This window comes from Spodoptera frugiperda, chromosome 6 (assembly GCF_023101765.2).
Source record: "Spodoptera frugiperda isolate SF20-4 chromosome 6, AGI-APGP_CSIRO_Sfru_2.0, whole genome shotgun sequence".
Taxonomy (NCBI): Eukaryota; Metazoa; Arthropoda; class Insecta; order Lepidoptera; family Noctuidae; genus Spodoptera; species Spodoptera frugiperda.
Genome location: NC_064217.1, coordinates 7,529,677 through 7,550,948, shown reverse-complemented (window position 1 = coordinate 7,550,948; position 21,272 = coordinate 7,529,677). Strand labels below are relative to the sequence as shown.

The 21,272-nt window shown below is 35.2% G+C and overlaps 2 protein-coding genes across 14 annotated transcripts in view; both read left to right on the top strand.

Annotated features, from left to right (window-relative positions):
• LOC118267747 (inositol-tetrakisphosphate 1-kinase-like) overlaps positions 1 to 21,272 on the top strand; it is a 363,870-nt gene that overhangs the window by 238,900 nt on the left and 103,698 nt on the right. The gene's annotated exons all lie outside the window — the stretch shown is intronic.
• Positions 1 to 21,272, top strand: part of LOC118267452 (apoptosis-stimulating of p53 protein 1) — a 273,618-nt gene that overhangs the window by 226,467 nt on the left and 25,879 nt on the right. For all 13 annotated transcript variants that reach the window (XM_050694100.1, XM_050694104.1, XM_050694106.1 and 10 more), the window contains 2 exons: positions 11,409 to 11,555; positions 16,450 to 16,576. In XM_050694100.1, the coding sequence (XP_050550057.1) occupies positions 11,409 to 11,555; positions 16,450 to 16,576 (274 nt within the window). The remainder of the gene's footprint in view (positions 1 to 11,408; positions 11,556 to 16,449; positions 16,577 to 21,272) is intronic.

Below are 21,272 nucleotides of genomic sequence, written 5' to 3'. Positions count from 1 at the left end.
TTCGCCTCCAGATCCCACGGCGGGAGTCCGGCAAGGAGGTTGGCCGCCTCTCCGGAGATCGTGCGATATCCGCGGATCACTCGAATGGCCATGACCCTCTGGGACGTGATTCACATTTACATTAGCTTTGACGCTGGTTTTCGTAACAGCTGCATTTGTCGGGTAAATTGTTAACACGTTGAATGTTCGTGCAATAATTTAATGGTGTAGAGAAATAACAGAGGTATTACTGAGTGACGTTTTTGCACTTACATAAATTGTTACTTTGTGATAATAGTTACATAATATAGATTAACAAACTAGTCTACGTCTATAATGAAATTAATACAATGTGTATGAAATAAATTAAGTGGATTTAGGTAATATAATATTGCATTAGGCGTGCTCACAGTTCAAAGAAAAAGAAAAGCTATGACTGAGTTACACTAATTGTAAGCTTACAACTCCTCTGCTGTGTTGTATCCTATGGTGTTGCAGGTCTTCTTGAAGGCAATGCTCCCCTTGTTGTAAATATTTATGTTTTTATATCTTCAGAAAAGTAAAGCGACTCTTTTTTTCGAGGTTGTAAAAGCATCCAATGTCTTCTTCCGCCATGGGCGAGCGCGCTATACACAACGGTCTGGTTAACAAGCCAGTAGCACTGACTCACTAGAGTCACTGACTACACTATCTTACGTAGTATGTCTCTATTAGGAAGTTAAAAGTTCAATTCAGCGTTAAAATAAACAATCAACTCTTATCCCGACTAAACAATGATCCATTCAACATAAACTTTTCTTCTAACGATCAAAGCAAAACCAACTTCACAATAGCAAACACATCTTCGAAATCTGTGTACAAATTAAATATTTAATAACAAAGTATTCGAAGCAATGGCTTTGTAAATACAGTTCATTTAAGTTCATGTTATAATATGTCAACTCAGTTATGTACAACCTCGCTTACTTTGTAAGTACTCAGTGGAAAGTATGAAGTCGGATTACATTTGTGACTTTCTGCTTTGCATTATGTGTATGTATTTGTTTTGATGCGTTAAGCTATGTTTAAATTGTGATTTAAATGTGTGGTTAGATGGAGGAGACATTACTGCAACTGTCTAATTAATGAATCTGATTACATTTATCTGTTGATGTGGTAACACATTATTTTATGTATTAAACCATATTTACTAAGTTCTTATTAAGTTCAACTCTTTAAATACGAGTAGCACAGAGGCTTTTTAAATAAAATATAAGACTATATTCATTTCGATACGAAATAAAATCAGCGCGCTGTCAAATTACATAAACAGCGCGAGCGGAACAAAATCTCGTAATGACAAAATGTTCGCAACTTGATAAAAAAAAAGGTATTCCATTTGTTCAAACCTGATCATTATTTTATGCACGTGAGTAAACCTATGCTATGTTAATACGGTACAATGTGTACCTTCCCATTCAAAGGGATTACTGGTGACTTTTCAATCGTTTCATTTAAACCAACAAAAAGAATCGATTCATCGTAACATCGATATCTGACCATTTGAAAAATCACTACCGATTCAAACAGACGGTGAAGTGAAAAGTTTCTACGAAATATTGCACTTACTTGAACTTTAAAAGACGATTTATTTTCGCCTTAACCTGTGTTCACTGTAATTCTGTGGAGAAAAATCGCTAGGGAACTTTATGGCTGTAGTTTACGGTTGCAGTGGCTATAATAAAAGAAATAGACATGTTTTTTGGATAACCACATCTTTACATACCATCCTGGAAGACCCAAGAAGTCTCGTATCTATTTAACTAAAATTCCACGAGCTATATAGGAATAAGCACAAAATTACACTGTAATACCTATTACTCAAAGCTCATTGTCCTTTTTCCTTTCGACTACAATTGTAAGCAACATTTAAAAACTACTACCGAGCATTACACATTTCAGAAACTTGCTTTCTTAAGCCTAGAGGCTTACCACACGAATGAAAGCTACGAATTTTAGCTGAATGTTTTTCTAAAATCTACTTTATATGGCATATACTTACCGTCTATATTTGCTTGCAATAGAAATGTACATAGAGGCTATTTTATATCGAAGTAGTGAAGTAAATCCGCCAGGCAACCATGTTGGTTATGGCGTTATCCCCTACGGATTGTTCGTTATGACGAACTAGAGAGAGGGGAGTTTAAAACTAGATATTATTAATGTTGCTTTGTTGCAATAATATGACTTTTTTCCTTTATATAACTCTGTATTTAAATAAAGCTTTACGTCTAATAAATAAAATATAATCTTTATCATTGGAAAATTACTTTTCCTGTGTGATAATGTTAATTGTTTATAATAAAACTGATCGACGATATTTTCTCTATTATATATGTCGGCGCAACCACATCAATTATCCAGAGAAAGTAGAATAAGTTTGGTTAATTCACTTGATTGTCCTAAAAATCAGTTTATTAATCATCAGTTGATTATTTTAAGTTTAACACGATGTAAAATTAACGTTATCATTGTAATTTCAATACTTAACCTAAAACTTGTAAGCACGTGCTCGTGCGCCGAGTCCTATAAATACGCCCGCACTGTAGGCAATCGAGGCAGTTGCACTCCGATCGCCGTACAGTACGGACCTCTCTGGGAGTTGAATAAACTAAGTTTACAGTACTCGTGAAGTTTTTCTAAGCCCCAAAATGGGTGACCATCGTGAGAACAACAACTGTGACGTCAGCAATGATGACGTCACACTTTTTCAAAACACCACGTAGATTTCTCCTCCGTCATATATAAAGAAAAAATATCTCATAGATAGGTAATAGAAAGAAGAAAAAAAGAAAAACAGTGTATTTGCACCGATTAAAAAATAATAAGGGCATTTTTATAACTAACATTAAATCAACGGTCATTGAACCGTGCCTATCACCAACATTGACCAGATAATGGAGACAGAACCTGCCACTCGAAATAACAAGGTGTTGACCAGTATTGTAAAAATACACTGAATGGTTACTACCATTAGTGATCCTGTGACTCAATACATAATTCATCCGCTAGCTACATTTTTAGGGTTCCACAACCAAAGGGTAAAACGGGAACTCTATTTCTAAGAGAAGTTTGTCTCTCTGTCTGTATTTTATAAACTGTGACAGCTAGACAATTGAAATTAAGATAGAATATGATGTATTTCTATTGGCACGATAACAAAAAATACTAAATTTAATTTATTAAAAGGGGCTCCCATACAACAAATTAATTTATTCAATGCCGTTTAATGCTCGAATGAAGAAAAGAACGAATGGAACGAAATCCTTCATGCATGAGTCCGAATCACACTTGGCCAGTTTTTACAATTGGCCGACATAGAAATTCACTTACGTTTATGTACTGCTAAACTATTCACCGATTATTATACGTGAGATCCAACGTTCTCTATATTACGAGACCCAATATTTATTCAACCTTCATTGAGTAATGAAGAACAATAGGGTCTATCGTAAAATAAACGGTCTTTGGTTATTTCTGACAAATCTTCAATATCTATTCTGTTATAATAATAGTTCATCAATTTAAAATTTGGCTAGTATATTTACTTCAAGCTTTTTAACTATCTTTATTATTCTAATTTAAAACGCAATTTTTGCAAGTGCATGAACTTATGCAAATAAAGGTAGACATACTTACAATTATAGTGTTAAAGAAAATAAACAAAGCTAAGTAATAATCTTGTTAAACTTTAAAGAAAAGTCACGCTTATCTTTTAATTTAAATACTAAGTATTAAAACGAGTACTCTTAAAATGATTGTATCTCTGCATAAACTAATATGGAAGAGAAAATACTGTCGCATCGTGCAATTAAATTAAAAGGCTTGCAGACTTGTGTTTTTATTCCCTCGCCGTATATTAACGGTGGTTTACGCTATTCTCTAGAAAATAAGAGCTATATTCCGTTGTTTTATTTATTAAAATTAATATTTGAAAAGGAATTAATGTTTCTATTTGAGTGGAAGAGCATTGTAAGATAGGTTTCTAGTCGTTTGTATAGTGTAATTATGAATGATTTCTTTTTGTGGTTTCCAAATTAAGGTCAGGGTGGCATATTCCGTCCATGGGGCGTAACCGTCTACTTGAAATAACGCTCCTTACAGTCGAGTTACAGCGTTTGTAATACGGTCGGTAAAACAACATTACTTTTAACTATAAATAAAATTCATCAGATTGGCGTTAGGCGCTATAAAAACGGGTAAAACAGTCTACAAAGTTTACTTACGTTTTTAAAGTGAAATGCAAGTGCCCTACACTCCTGTATTTTTGAAGATAAGTTTAAAATTATGTTATTTACAGTGTCGAATGAATTCAATATATATAGTGTAGGGTCGTTTTTTATCTTCAGTGTATTTCTTTGCAAGATAACGCTACCAATGATCAGATTATTTAACGTAACAAATTTGTAACCTCGAAATGATTAAGTGCATAATTCCGTCTATTTTGAATGGGGCAAAATCATCATACGACGAATTTGCCCCATTACAGAGATCGTAAATCTTTTTTGTGTGTAACATTTACAGAATAATTGCCACATTTACAGAATATTGTTTTAAAATACCATTTGATTTTGATAGGTTTTAAGTTTTTGATTGAATTAAAACGATTTGTGAATTAAAACGACCTTAACAAGACAATTACATATTTTTCTGTGTACGTTTATCTTAAGTTTAGTTTACTTCATCTGCACCGTCTTCATCATTAATATGTTTATTTTACAAGAATATGTTACTTTGGGATGTTTTTAAATGTATATGTGTATATAAGTGTATTCTCAAAAATCGAATCACCCAATGTTTTGTACTGTTGTATAAGGAGTAAAATCATAATTTTCGTAAATAGCGGTACTTATTTAACAAGTACCTATTTAACAAATGAGATGATAACGCTCCACTAAAATATGTTGACCACCCCTGTTAGCTTAAACATGCCGAAATAGCCCCTAAAAATGATTTTTACGTATTTAACCAGAACGAGACGTTATTTTAAAGATTGTGTAACACAGAATTCATTGTCACTTACAGAAGTATATTACAAATACGTATTTTATTAAAACAATTAAAGATTTCAATAAATTCTTCGATTATGACGGATTTTTCCGATTTTAGAAGGGAAAATCCGTCTACTGCTCAAATTTTAAAAAACAGTTAATATCCTGGCACTGGCGACAATTTAATTAAAAAAGGTCCCGGCATTTCAAAGCTTAATAGATTCTCATTTCGATGAGACCATATCATTGATCATACATCAACACGTTCATCCGATACGGAGACTCAAATGTGAGTAAAAAAAAAACTATGCCGGCATTAGCCCCCCTGACCTTAATATAGATTTCATTGGATATTGTGTTTAGTTCTTGTTTAGCACAATAAAATACACATGACAGAGTTTCTACTAAATATATATTCAACTAAACCAGAACACTCTAAAGGTCACAACGAGACCAGTATATGCAAATGAAGTCAAACATTTACCATCATCCATTCGCGAGCAAATCAATAATATCAAATCATTCATCAGCCCTCATTTACACCTACAATGAATGGAAGATAAATAACGCTGGCCATATACTTTTATCTCTTCATCCTTTACCGAATTTCAATACAAGCGTGGGTCAACGTCATTATCTACTTTCACGGACTGACAGTAATACAATTTATCTTTCTGCGTATACATCAACACTGCTATAGGGCCGGCTATCAACAAGTGTCGAGTTATATAGGTATAAATCGTGCCCACACGCCCTTAATTCCGCCGATACGCTGAAAGGGACCAAATCGAAGAGTTTTGCTCTTACAAAGTAGCTTTAAAGGTTACAGTAGTTTCTTGACCGTCTATTGACCGTTGCTGTAAGATTTCGTTAAGAAGATTATATAGTATGTGTAATTTTACGTGCTTACGTCTCCTAGTATATATCGTACTTTAAAAAGTACATGTGTACGAAATTTTCTTCGAATACTTTTTCGAGAGTTTTTGCATTAGGTGTCTTACGCTTCCAATAACAAACAAAACCTTTTCAGAAATATAAGCTACTCGTATCTTTCACAACAATTGTAAACCGATCATAAATTCCAAGCTCGTTCTGTGACCTTTATTGGAAAACAATTTACCTACCATTGTCTCAAAAAACATGGGCAAGGCACTATTCTCTAGCTACTAGCTATAGTAGTGACGTAAACCACAAAGCTATTTACCAACTAAAATGCTTATAACTTTAACGGCTATAACAGTCTGCGATAAAAATAATAAATGCCAGATATTCGAGGCGCGCCCCTTCACGGCGATACATTACGCTTGAGTTATGGAAAAGGGCGACCCAACTGAATTATGAAGACAATTTCAAACAATCGCAGGCCACTAATGTGGTATTAAAGGCGGGCCCAGTGGGCAAACCTCTTCATCCGTTGACCTACTGCTATCGCTAAGAGACACTCATATTTGAGCACTCTCGCTAATCCTGGCCCGACAGTGAGCGTTTCTGGTGAACACAAAAATGCAATTACTGTACGCGAGGGTGTGGAGTAGTGTCGCTGTGCTATAGTGTATGAATATAATACGCTGAAGCTTGCATTCGTTTTGGTGACGAGTGAATGTGTATAATTCTGGATAATGGAAGATTTATGTTTAAGAAGGTTACGTTTTACTTAATATAATAGCTTTAGTTAAAAGAACAACTACTAAGTGTATCAATAGTAATGGCTATTCGACACTCATTTATATGTTACATATTTAATTATTTAATTAAAACGCGCTATGATAAACAAGCATTTGCAAAAATAAGGTTGTATCGTTTTCAAACAGGTACCTACACATGTTATGTATTAAAACACTATTAAAATTCAGTCATTCGATAAATGTTGATTAATATTTTAATACAAACTGAGTGGTCCACAAAACATAGAGCTTGATTAGCAAAGAGCATGTTGAATGAACATCCAATTTACTAAATTGTTTCATCCATTTTAGCATTAATTGACAAATTAAACACGTGAAATCTAGGAATAGAATTTGGTAAAAGTATATTTGAATATATATAAACACTACCATACATACATACATTACATACTACAGTATAGACCCACCAGAGGCCAGTTTCACATTTTCAACTCAAGATTTGATCCAACGGTTTAATAGTGCAGAGAGGATTTTTATTCCAAATTAGCTACTGACACTAGATATAATCTTGACCACAACGTTCTACATACATTTTATTCACCTAACTACACAGTCGTGATTTGCATTTGTAACACAAACACTTTCACACAAACCAAATACTTTTATCTACGAGATCTAAGTATTAGTGGCCAACTACCACTAATACGCCACGTAAGAGAAAAGCTCTCGAAGTAGGATCGGTACAGGTGCAAGAACTAAGTGAAGTGGCATTAGATAAACACTAGCTAAGCTGGTCGTTAAAGAAATGGGAAAATGCAGAGACATGTATAACGAGTTGCAAAGTGAGTCAAATAAAACGTACGTGTCACATATGGAACAATAAAACTAGACGTGCGACTTTGTCTATCTTCATGAAGTTGTAAGTTAATTAAATGTTATTTTTGAGGCATCAGTACCCCTAGTACGAGTTTGCTTTACGTTGAATGAAAACGAAACGAGAGTAGGTTCGGTACTCTGTTTGGGAGATGCGAAAAATCCAACCGTTTAGAGCGGCGAACGCACACTCGCTTCGTAAAATTATGTAACTTAAATATACTCGTTAAGGTAAATAAACCAAAAGAGTTTATTTTATATAAAAAAGCGTTATTAATATATGTTCGTTTTCACTCGTTACTTCATAACTTTTTTTAATTAAGGACATTGTACAGAATTACTTCTGATTTTGAACCCCTTGTCAAACGACATAAATCGGAATCATTGACACAGATTTACCTACTATGTACTTGTAGATATGGCCACACCCCATAGATGGGTTTAACTATCCCTGACAAATATGTGAACTCCTCGGCACTTAGCAACGAGCCCCCAAACATGGCTTCCTCATTGTGATGCTTGAGCGGCCATCCCTAACAAATCGGGACGATTTTGCAGAATGTATTAAGCTGTCGGTTCTGGTTGTCATCCGAACATCTATGAGCTTAGTTACGGACAGGCAGAAAATTGAAAACGAATTTTATTTTATGGGATAGGGAGCAAACGAGCAGACAGATCACCTGATGGTGTGCAATCAGATCCGCCCATCGGCTTCGAAACATGTGCTTTGTTGGCCTTTAGTAGAGGGGTTGATTGGCCTTCCTGTAAGTTCACACTGCAAAATACGAGTTGTGCTAGTTTTCTGCTAGTCTTTTAGGCAGTGTGTTCCCCTTTAGTTGAGTTGGAGTTGATCAACTTAAATGAAGCGAGTCTCATAGAAATTAATTGAGGTCAAAAGAAAGACAAAGGCTAAAGGCAACTTTATTCATCCATTTCACAACTTAGTCTACCACTTTGCATGGGCTGAGTACCTAGCTAAGTACATTCTATATGCAATATGTAATATAAAGTAAAACGATGCAATGATGCTATAATAATGTTATCGTAAAGTGCAGTTTTATTAGCATTATCCTCTTTTCTAGTAACAAACCTTCGCTTACGCTTCTTTAAAAGGTTTTAGTGCAAGTGTACCTATTTAAAAACCTAAGATATCAGGATGCCTTTGCTCTAAAAGTTAAAAGTTAAGGGCCTTTAATTGTTACCCATATTTTATATAAGAACTTATACCACATTAAGGAAAGCAAATAAACATTTACAATTAGAATTTTAAAAATGTCGCCTGTTTTTTGTTCTACAGAGATTAAAACCTATTTCCACGTTTTATTATTCTTTTGTAAATGATGTTTTATTTGTCCAATTCCTTAGAACTTATCAAACATTTCTCGGAACAAAGATATTTGTCTATTCAAGCGACTGTCACGTCGATCGGGAATGTATTCACACTACACCCATGGGAATATAGGAACTACAAGGTGACGTGCTACGATCTACATAGTATCCTTTGTTCTTTCATCGTTTGTATACGTTTATATGCAAAACTGTGTCTCAATTTTCTTGCAGTTCAAAGAAATACAATTTCGATGTATTGGCGCAGCAGAAACGTGTGAAGTTAAGACTTGTCGTAGTTCTTATTGACAATTTCGATATCAAAAAACTTAATGATACTTAGTTTGATCTCTTATTTTTTAAACGTTGCCCCACATTTGTATTTTCTCCTGTCTCGTGGGTGCGTTTACAAACATACAAGTTCACATACACATAACAACAATTTGGGAAACACATAAAGCGTTACTCCGTGCGGGAATCAAAATCGCTACACGTTGCATGGCAGCCGGTTGCCCAGTCACCGCACTAACCGTGCAGTCAAGTATTTTACTCGTGGGCCTCATGTTCTATGTTAAGACAATTTACAATTTTCAAACCAAGTATGTTAGTTACCCTAAAACATACTCTTACTTATCCGGATAGAACTCATACGCATCAGTATAAATACTTCATAGACTTTCCTATACACAGCCAGTAAAACAGCGTAAGGAAGATCCCTATACTAATAACTCACAGTTAATGTCCATAACGTGAGCTAGGTCATAAGTCGTATGTCAGTGGCGTACACTATCACACGGACACACGGACACACGGTGAGCGCCCAGCTTTACACGATCAACGCCGCCGGATAAATTGTGGTTGATTAACCCGTTACCGCCGCAATGTGGTCTCCACTGCAGCCTGATACGATTTTGTTTTATTAATTTGCAGATTTTGTGAATACTATCTACTTTATACGCGGTTTTTAGTGTTAATTAATTAGTGATTTGTAAAATAATTTTCATTGAAATTAATATAAATAATAATGTTGACTGCCTCGGAGCACGGAGTCTGGAATTGTGCCCGGTAATTATGGCAATAGGCTCACGGCTCATGGAACTTATGCCACATGGTGAAAAGTGAGTGTACATTGTATAGCGGCATTACGTGCTGTAATGTGTACCTCTATCTACACCTTCGGGAATAAAAGGCGTTACGTTGCGTAAAAGTAATCTACAATCACAAATATGGTTAAAATACCAGCGAGGACTTTAAAAAAATAAAATAGCTAGACTAAAATAAAAACTATATTCTTAAAAAAAAAAAAATGTCAAACGTACGTGAACATTGACAATTCAATAACATTTCATAAGTAAACATTTTACCTTTACAACTTAACTTAATAATTTCTTACATGGCCCGAGAAAAGTTTCAATTGTACAATAGTAGGTCTGAAGAGAAATTGTTTTAGTTCCTTTTTTAATATCGAGGTGAAGTCTCAATGTCTTTTTCATGATAATAAAGTAGCAATGAACTTTCCCGGGAGGTTTCTCTCTTATTATCTTGTGTATTATATTGGTCTTATGAAGCTCAGGTTTATAATGTGCTTGATACTTTTTCATAGCCTTGTAAGTTATTTTGGACTGTATTTAGTTGTAATTAAAAAATAAATCAAATTGCAGGTGTAAAAGATTTTTGTTATTGTACGGAATTAAATGTAATAATTAAAATACATTCATTCATGTTCTAACAATTCCGATTTCAAATTTACATACAGCCAGTGTATCTGGTCATTAGCTTACCAGATTAAAAATATAATACCTTTACATTTTATCATTAGAACCCAAAACGGGACCATGTTTATTAGTCGCCATGGTCATTATTGTATCACAAAAACATGCAATAAGTTGTGTGCTAGTAATTAACGATCGACATTTTCTTCTTACATGATGTTCTACCAATCTCTTAATCCCTTCAAATAACTAATTAGCTATTGTAGATACTGAATACAAGTAGTCTTATAGCTAAACTCCACAAAGGAGGCGAAATGCGATCCGCAATCCGTTACCACAGAGCAAAGATATTTTTTCTTTTTTCTGACCAACCCGTACTGACATCGAGGTTGTGATAATTAAGACCTCTTTTTAAAAGTGATCGATACTTTTTATTTTCATTGGGGATTCTCGTAATCCCAGTAAAGAACTATAAATGAAATGGTACGTTGGTAGCTAATCTTTTGCAATTCATCGTTAATACTGGTGATTAGTGCTATTCTCTAATTAAATCCTGTATAATCTTCTATATTTGACTGCACGGTTGGCGCGGTGGCTGGCCAACTGGCTGCCGTGCAACGTGTAGCGGGTTCGATTCCCGCATTGAGCAACTCTTTGTGTGATCCATAAATTGTTGTTTCGGGTCTGGGTGTCATGTGTATGTTTTTGTATGTTTATAAACGCACCCACAACACAGGAGAAAATCCTAATGCGGGGCAAAGTTTATTTTTTTATATCGACACTATCTTCTTTTTTCAAACCTTTTTATTAAAACTTTGTCAAGGATTCGGTAACTTAATAGAGTTTTGTTTTGTTGTTCACAGTTGGGGGAAGGGGTGGAGCTGACTTTGGGCGAGTTGCGCGCGATGGCGCTGCGCCAACAGCAGCAGATCGACACGCAACACCAGCTGCTCTGCGCCAAGGAGCAGCGGCTGCGGTACCTCAAGCAGCAGGAGGCTAGGCAACACCAGGTCAGTACCACGCCACGTTACACCATTTATGTGTAGGAGAGCCATGCTTCGGCACGAATGGGCCGGCTCGACCGGAGTGATACCACGGCGTCACAGAAAACCGACGTGAAACAACGCTTGCGTTGTGTTTCGTTGTGTGAGTGAGGTTACCAGAGGCCCAATTCCCCCCTTCCCAATCTTCCCCATCCCCGATTCCCGAACAACAACCCTTAAATTAAAAAAAAAGCCGGCAACACACTTGGTGTTTCAAGTGTCCATGGGAGGCGGCAATTGCTTACCATTAGGTAATACGTCTGCTCGATTACCGGCGTGTTTCATAAAAAAAAGGTTCCGGAGCTGCGGACCTAGCGGGTTTACCGGGGCTCCGGCTCGAAAAGCAGGAGTAGGAACAGGGTGGTTTTTAGTCAGTAAGAGTCTGATACTCTCTCCCGTCTCGCCCAAGGCGGGATGCTTTGAGTGATTTTCCCCCCTCAAAAAAAAAAAAGACCATTTATGTGCTTACATCAAATGATACTCTTATTATTCAAAAGTATTGTAGCATTCTAAATACCATCATCAGACTTTTCCATCCAAGATTAAAAGTCATCAGCCCATTTCCACCCAACGGTGGACATAGAGGTGTATAAATGACTAAGTCATAGCTTTCTTTTGACTCGATCTGCAATTAGACAGACTTTAATTTTAGAACATTTGTCACTCTCCTTTTGCTTGTTTACCATCTAAAATTCCAAATTGTATCATATTACGAACTTTAAAATTTCTTTCTTCATCTTAAAGTTATGTCCTTCAATTATTTCGCCGATAGAACCCAAAGCCTTGTGATCGATAGTGACGAGGTCAGTCATTTATTTTCTAGCTTTTCTTCGCAATTTAGTTTCCTATCGCCGGCGAAAGCCATTAACATCGGTCCCAGTCTCAAAATAACTCTCAATTCAGTAATAAATCTAAAAACATAAGGTTGTGTAGTAACTATGCGATATCCCGCAGGACTTTGTGTGCTTAGTACTTGGTACTTCTAGCGAACCTTTTACGATGCCATTCCCTATAGTAATGATGTCGCCACGAGCACATTATGTAAACCTGTAATGTAAGGGCGTATATTACGTAGGTTCGCAAACGTTTGTGGTTATCCGCTGTTAGCTTTTATGTATTTTGTACTAAGGCTGAACATATATCAGTTTCAGTCGGTATAATATAGTCGGTAAAAACAGAAATATAACAAATTAATTTCAAAGAAAATTTTATGACTACTGACTTGTGTCCAAAAAGAAGTGGATTATTCCATGACTTCTGCCGCCTAGGGAGAGACGAGAGAGAGTGTCAGACTCTTACTGACTAAAAACCACCTCGATCCTACTCCTGCTTTGGACAGGAGCTCCTGTAAGCCCTAAGGTTATATACAGCTCCGGATACGGTTAAGATCCTGAAAATTAACTCCATCTCAGTATTATGTAATTAAGTATCTTACTCATGTAGGCTGCACAGGCGAGGAGGTAGCCAGTATAGGAGATTCAATAAGGCCCAGGGCCATCAATAAGTAGTTTTATTAAATTACCTGAGGTTGGCACACGTTATGCAATAATGTCCAAGGTGGGCTTCGTGCTATTAATATGGAGACATCTTTGCCGCTTCTGACAGTTTCATTATCATTATAAACTATGATATAGATAGGTAGGTAGATACCAAAATTATGACGAAGAAAATTGACATGTAAAGTTAGTATTAGAGATCTCAGTTAGTTGTAAAATAATGTCAAACAAATCATTTATCCCGTGATTTGGATCTATAAGTATTTGTACGCATAATGGTAAACTTTATTTTATTCATTGAGACGTTGAACTGTAAGACAAATAGAAAAAATAGAGTTATGCACGAAATAGACTTGTCAACGTTGTACATCTCAATGCCGAAATAAAACATTTGTCGGAAAAAGAATATCTATTTCTCAACGACACAGTGATAGATTCAATTTGTTAAAGTAAGACTCGGTTCTGGGGAAACTTAATAGTCTCAGTCTCGAGTCTCAACGGGAGTAGTTACTGAATCGTCGACATGACAGCGGGGTCGGTAGTTTATTGAATAAATTACCAAATAAGAAAACATTTGGAGCACTTTTTTCCAATAATTTGGTAAAGTAATATCGCTACTGAAAAGGGTTTCTGTCTCAAACGTCAAGCAGTTTGAAGGAGTTTGACAGTACGCTTAGTATGAGTTTACTTTAAACGAGAACGCGTTCTCGTTTCGATTACTTTAAACGTAAACCAAACTCATTCTAAGGATACTGTTGTGTTATCAAAGTCTTTAATATACGAAAAAGGTACCATAGGTAGGCACCTCTATTTCTTAATTGTCATGGGGTCTTTCTTTCGTTTCAAGTATTAGGTGCTTATAAATAATTTTAGACTCCACGTTAACAAATCGCCAATGAATTCCTAAACCCATCAGTTTTTTATAATTTACTACTTACCTAGTCGAATTTACTTTATTATCAATCAATCAACCTTCGTAGAACAATAGGTATCCACTCTGTTTTTATTCTCTGTGAAGTCCCAATGTCTAGTTTATTCTACCTTTTTTATACTTTCGTTTGTATCTCAGTCAAACGCCAACTGAAAATCATAAATCGCTTATTGTCTTTTTTTGATTTTCTTTTTGTTACGTTCGTGACATCGGGAATTCATGTTTCCTCTGTCACATTATTAAACATGTGTGCATGATTTATTTTGCTTTTAGATGATAAATATATTTTTTTGTCTCTAACATAGTTTGAATTTATTGTGTTTACGTGTTAAGACAAAAATGTTGTACAATATATCTCTTCTTTATTATATTTAGTCATAAATTATTAGATTCTTAGTCACTTAAGAAATAGAACTGCTAAACGATTGCTTCTGAATTCAGTTATAACATATCCGTATATCTAACAAAAATAGACGCTCTAGACTTCTTACGTAGCATTTGTACGTAAGTAGTTAGATAATAATGCGAATAATGGGACGCTAAGCTCAGTCAATAAGGCGCAGCTGCGTATCGCCAGGGTTTGCAAATAATCCACTCAATGCAGTCCTCGACCCACTATACCGACCTCCGCGGAAAATCTCATAAAGGAATCCATTGTTTGCTTCACATCTGATAAATTCTTTTATCCGTCAATTGAAATATTGAATTTGAAATATCCACTATAATCCATCCCATGTATTAAAGTCTATCTATATAAAATAATATAGTTGCAGCAATATCAGTTCGGTCGTGAAAACCTAATAAAACTCCGTTACTTTCGTATTTGTAATATTAGTATGGAACCTTAAATATCTGACAAAATACGCGGAATATTTAGGCCATACGCGCTCACAATTTCGAGAGAATTCTTAGAAAATTACATATAAGCTTGGCGCAATTTATGTGGTTTCTTACGGAAAGTTTTCTTGGATCTTGTATTTTATTTTGAGCTCAACTTGTAAACAGCTTAACTTTTTGGTACATTATTTAGAATGTTCAATAGGTCAAAAATATTTCTGTTATGCATTATTCAAGAGAAGGGGATTATGAAAAATTCTTTTGAAATAATTTGTTCTGAGTTCTTTGAGGTTGTTTAACCCTTATTCTACTTCACTTTAATTAAGCCGGTACTAACATTATATGCCTGTTTAGTATGTGAATAGTCTCATTGTTGTTCCTTATGAATAACAATAAAACGGGACAAAGGACGACACGTATGAAAAGGGAAGGTGTGAATTTTTAAAAAGGGTTTTTCACAAATCCGTAATATAAAACAAAGGATTTTTAATGAAGTAAGAGGAACAGGGAAAGTGAATAGAACGAAAAATCTTTGTTCTCAGTTACGAGTTTGCACGTCAAAGTTTTTAGATTGCTTTTGTATAATCATAACTGTGTTATTTATAATTAAACTCTGGATTGTTTTTGTTCCGTAATTGAGTCCGACGGTTTATCATTGAAGATGTTAAACTTGCGATTGTTTATTTAACTGTAGTGAAATGTGCGGTAGTTATCACGTCAACTCGAGTTTGTATTTTTAACATCATGAGAGTTATGTAAGTAGCTATGATAAGTATGTTATGATAATTGTATTAAGTAGTAATTTATCATTTGTACCTTTATTTTAAACTACTACAGTACTACACAATAACATACAACTATTATATAACTGATTGATATAAGAGCCAGCCGTTGATCACACTTCTAGACTAATATAAGATTTGGGTTAAAAACAAAGAATATTCTAATCGCAACCGCTCGGCCAACGAAGCAGAGAAATAATATTGCTTATCTATTTAGCATATTTATTGCGACATTAAAGACTAAGCGAGTTATCTTGAATAAAAAGATGTCCCGGAATCTTTTCGAGAAATTGTGAAGAGATAAGAGAGCCAAAAAAATTAAATGTTCCCCGTTCTTAATAAATCTTTTGGGGTGCGCCGGACGCGCGTTAGCCTAATGCGATATTTATCGCCGACTTCAAAATAAACTCTTCTCACGCAATAAGTACGACTATAAATAAACAGAATTACCCACCGAGTCTATACACATCTAATTTGATATTCATTATAAAACTCTCACTGAATTTTACAAGGCGTCATCATCATCGATTTATGGACACTTAAGTGTTATATCGCTTAATTAATCGAACATTACTTTTGGATGGGGAAGCAACTGCCTCTTTAACGTAATAACGTCGTAAATCAACTGCGATATTAAATAATTTTTCAGAACGTTTCCCACACGCCCTCAACAACGCTTGTTTTAAACAATAAACTGAACTAAAACACGTTAAAAACTTACTTCCGTGCCCTCACTTCATAATAAATGAACTTTTTATACAAAAGCGCAGTTTAAATAACTTTGTTTAAAAGTACTTTTTATGATTTGTTAACAGGTGGCGGTCGAGGGCGAGCGGCTACGGCGGCTACGCGAGCGCGTAGAGGCGCAGGAGTTGAAGCTACGCCGGCTACGAGCGCTACGAGGACAGCTCGACAGAAACAAGCAAGCGAATATCGCATTAAGTAAGTACTGTGTTATGATTCATTTCAGCTTATACTTATAAATATTGACGATCCTGATATATTACACCAACTATCGTAACAAATGATCATAATAATTGGTATTTTGCAACAGATTTCCTTTATGAAATAATTTTCTTGCAATATTCGTTCAGGGAAAACTGTTCTGATTTTCCTCGTACTTAAGACCTTTTTCTAAGGGTTGTGACTCACAATCCTTACAAATGAGGCGTATAAGAAATAGGGGTGGCTTTTGGTAAGGCAACATACATTATATTTATTTCAGTAAGTCGTAGACCGGTACATTAGTTAAAGGCCTTTTTAACAGAGTTCCTGGCCTTTTATTTTTTTTTAATATTAATGTCTGACTATCTACTTAACATAATGCATATGAATCCCTGAATGAAAAAGGTAGGTATTTTTATTTGATTGTCAACTCGCATTGAGTTAACGTGGTGATTAATGCTCAAACCTTCTCCGGTTGAGAAAAGGTATTTGGTCAGCAGTGGCCACTTATAGGCTGTTGGTGTAATGTGTGATGTGATTTTTATTTACCTCAATAACAAAAATAAATGCAGAGTCATATCAACGTGCATATCAATATCGGCAAATATTTAAATTGCTTTTTTTCTATTTGTTGGTTCGACACTTTTATTTGCAGTTCACAGAATCGTTTCAATAACCAAAAAGGTTTTTTATGTTCCGCAAAACGTATGGACAATCGCGCGACCACTTTGTTTTATGTACACAATAGCGGTTTTTATCGAAACGTTATAAATTCTTTTTCTGTGTCGTTTGAAACATGTATAGGTTGGGGTTAAAGGAAGTAATAAAATATTGTACCAAGTAATATTAGAGTTTTTAGTATAGAATATTTATTCTATGAGGTTATATTTAGATTTGGACATTTAGACGTAAAAAGGTACATTTATCTTAAGTTGGTTTATGTCAAAGAACTTGCTATGATGTCGTTTGTAGATATTAACCACTCGTAATCTCTAAAAAATATCAAGAAATTATAACGTATTAATAATGACATTGTTTAATAAAGTTTGAACACAGAATTCGAATCAAAAATCGTTAGATAAAAGAGATAACATTCCCCCATCCCAGTTCGCAGAATCTCTTGCAAACATTTAGCATTAGCATTTTGTTTGTATTCCACTTAGACCTTAACGCTTCACACTGCAAACAAGTTACAAGCACGATGCACTGCGAACAACGTTCTTCGAACATGAATCAATAATCGTTCATTCATTATGAAACCAACAACGATCGATGTTCAACCCAAAGACTTGTTTGTTACGCTTAACTAGAAAACTTTCATACAAACTGTTCCACAATGTCCCATCACGGGCTTGATGAAATAAGAAAGGAATTAAAAGCAACGTGATTTACCAAGGACTTTGCTGAACGAGTTTAAATAAGGAGAGAAGTGAATTCGGATTAGTTGAAAAGTTTTTTAAGGGGTTTTCCCTTAGCTGCCTTTGAATTCTTTTTTGCCGTTGAGAAAAATTACGCCTTTGTTCTTCGCTCTCTATTTGAATAACAACTATTTTTAAAAAAAGCTGGAATTGTTTTCACCGATGTATCCAGCCATGCCATTGAACATCGGAATGAGTTTCATGCCACCCTTGGAACAGAAAGAAGTTAAATGAACCATGTTCGCTTCCTCATTAAATATGCATGTCTGCATTGCAATTTACATTTGTAATACGCTTGCCAGTTGCCGGATCGAGGTGACTTTTCCATAAGTAGGTACTGGGTACGTTGAGTTCATTTCGTCAGTTAAAATGGAGTTTTATTTTCGTAGATGAAGTTACTTCGTAAAGCTGTATGACATCAGAATCTAGACGTCTATTTTTTTCATTTAGTTCAAGAGGAAAAATAGGTCTTTAAAACACAAGAGTACAAAGAGAAAGCAAGGAAATTGCTAAAACTATCGTCGTAAGTGTGTGTATATTGCCCAAATATAGACCGTAAATAAAAATAGTTTGATATCAATATTTATTACAAATTCACGTCCAACTAGCGAACCGGTGTAAATGGGTCACATTATTGGATCAAGAGCAGTCTATTTGGAGTGCATACGAACACTCCGACATTGGACTTGCAGCATTGAATGAAATGAAGCGATGCGCTATTTGTTGATGCACTTTATTATTTATGGCCAACATTAAAATAGACTAATGTTGTTTGTTTTGATTTAATACCGGCGACTTTATAGTCACCTTTTTAAAAACGTATTAGCCAACGTAAATTATATTTGAATTTAGAAAATGTACCGTAAAAACTGGCCATTAACAAGATTTGTAGCAAAAACTCGTTTTCGGTTAAAAGGAAAAGCCAAGCGTTACTGAATGAAGAATAAAGCTTGCAAAAATATGATAATATCGGTCGATGTTAAATGTAAATTAAGCACATGAAGAGATCGAAAAAATCCGATTCACGAATATTGAATTAATAATCTCACCACGCCTCGCGAGGAAGACGTATAATTTAATGTCGGGAATCCTTTAATTCTCTTTTCGAGGTTCGATCATCGGATGGATGATGTTTTTATTGATTATTTCCTCTTTTTGTCTTTTATTTGAAAGTAATTTGGTTGGTTTGGGCATGTATAAGAGTCTCGTTGTGACTTGAAATTGAAAGAAGTAGATCATTTCTTTGTTATGTTACGAGAATAAACTGTTTGTTATTCTCAATAAAATGAATTATAATTATAATATATAATAAAATCATTAAATGTCTCCAACACTTAATGATTACTCTAAACTCTTCCTTAGTAACAATTTTGTTCCGAAAATAATTGCTAAGGACTAGGTTAAGTAACCATTAAATGACTCTGAGTACGGCAGTTAAACTGATTCAGTTCTAGTTTTTCTTTACCTACATAGTTTTCAGAAGAAAAAACCTACTGAAATGAAACGCCACGCCTAGAATTTGTAACAGCATTTGTTAGGTGCGGCCTAATTGTCTCCTCGCGGTTCATTGGTAGTCTAAAGAGGAAACAGTAATTTGATTGTTTAACTTCATGGAAGGAGAGAATTTGTACTGAAAATGTTTAAAAAAAGGGCTATTCAGTATTACATAATAGTGCCTACTGCAGAAGATATAAAAAAATATATTCTAGAACCAATCTCTATTTAAAAGTTCTATTGGTAAAACAAGAGATCATCCTGATTTTTAGTTCAAAGACATAACATATGTATAAATGAGGCTATCTACATAATCACTGAATTACATATTATGGGAACATCTCTACCATCGCCCCCTTAGCGAATCACATACGTGTCATGCCATGCATAAACAAAACATGTCACATGACACAAAAACACTCACACACATAGACACGAAACATTAAAACAAACAAACTCAATTACGTAACATGACGTCACTTCTGTATTCTGTTTTCAAAAATCATAACCGTTAATAGAAACGTCAATCCGTCGGTATCGCGGCTTCACAGTCCAAATGGGACTAGTCGTTTTATCGCGTAGTGACCAGGCGATGGGCCGATTGTCCCCAGTCTGAATCAACAGGGTTAACTCAAAAGCTTTGTATTACGTAATACGATCTTTAGCCACGCTTATCTGTTGGGAGTTAAGATGAATGTATTTTGTCTTTTAGTTTTAGAGGTTTGGGAATGTTGCTTTTGGCGGTTGACTTTGGCAGTTTTAGTGTGATGAGATTTTAGGGTTATGAATAGTGATATGATAAATTCTGTTTTATTTAACACGTTATCCATCACGTCGGTTACTGGTGACTGACGCTTAGCGAAGGATTTGCCTTCAACAGCTGCCTCCAGGCAGTTATTGCGTTAACTAGTATTATTAATTTTTATGTATACCTCGGCCTCACACTCTCCTCCTCCTCTCCATATCTCTTTTTTCAGGTCTATCTTTAGATTCATTTCCACCATTGAGATTATACTAGTGCTATCATCCGCCTGACTATTTTGGAACTTCATCCCACTAGCAATATGTCCACCCTTATCCTAGACAAATGCCAAACGCCACGATGCGGTCGTCACTATAAACACTGTAAATATGTTACATCCATGCGACTGTTCCGAATAGTTGAAGGATTTACTCCAGCCATATTTTCATGTAAAATAGGGTTCCGCGAATAACTCACGATGACAAACAATGTACGGACCTAGTGCGAGCTCTGTTCATAAACATAGATGTTATCTGTGGATACGAGTATTTCATAAACGTGGCAGTCTGGTTAATGCCACGGCCCGATAAATATCAATACACATGTACCTCCTTATTGGGTCCTCGTTTATAAGGTCTAAATGGATTTCCTTTGCCTCCCTAATACTATTTGTTGGGAGTACCTACGTTTATAATGTCAGTTGAACGACCTTATGTAAAGATGAGTGTGGAAAAATGTTCAGTTTATCATAGATAATATTACGATGTAATAGGTCTACGTGTTTACTACTAAGATTATTATCACGTTTCTGTTTTATTGTCTATAAATGTTGCAAAAGATATCTCAGAATCATATTTTTAATTTTCAACACAAACAATTATAATCGAGACAAAGTTCCATAATCAACAACAAATACCCGAGCAAATAGACTCGATCGTTTCACAATTAACACAAACTATTCCTCCTGGTACCCACCAAAATATGTCGTACTCTCTCCTAGGACATAGCTCGAATAATCGAGATACTTACGCAGCTACTC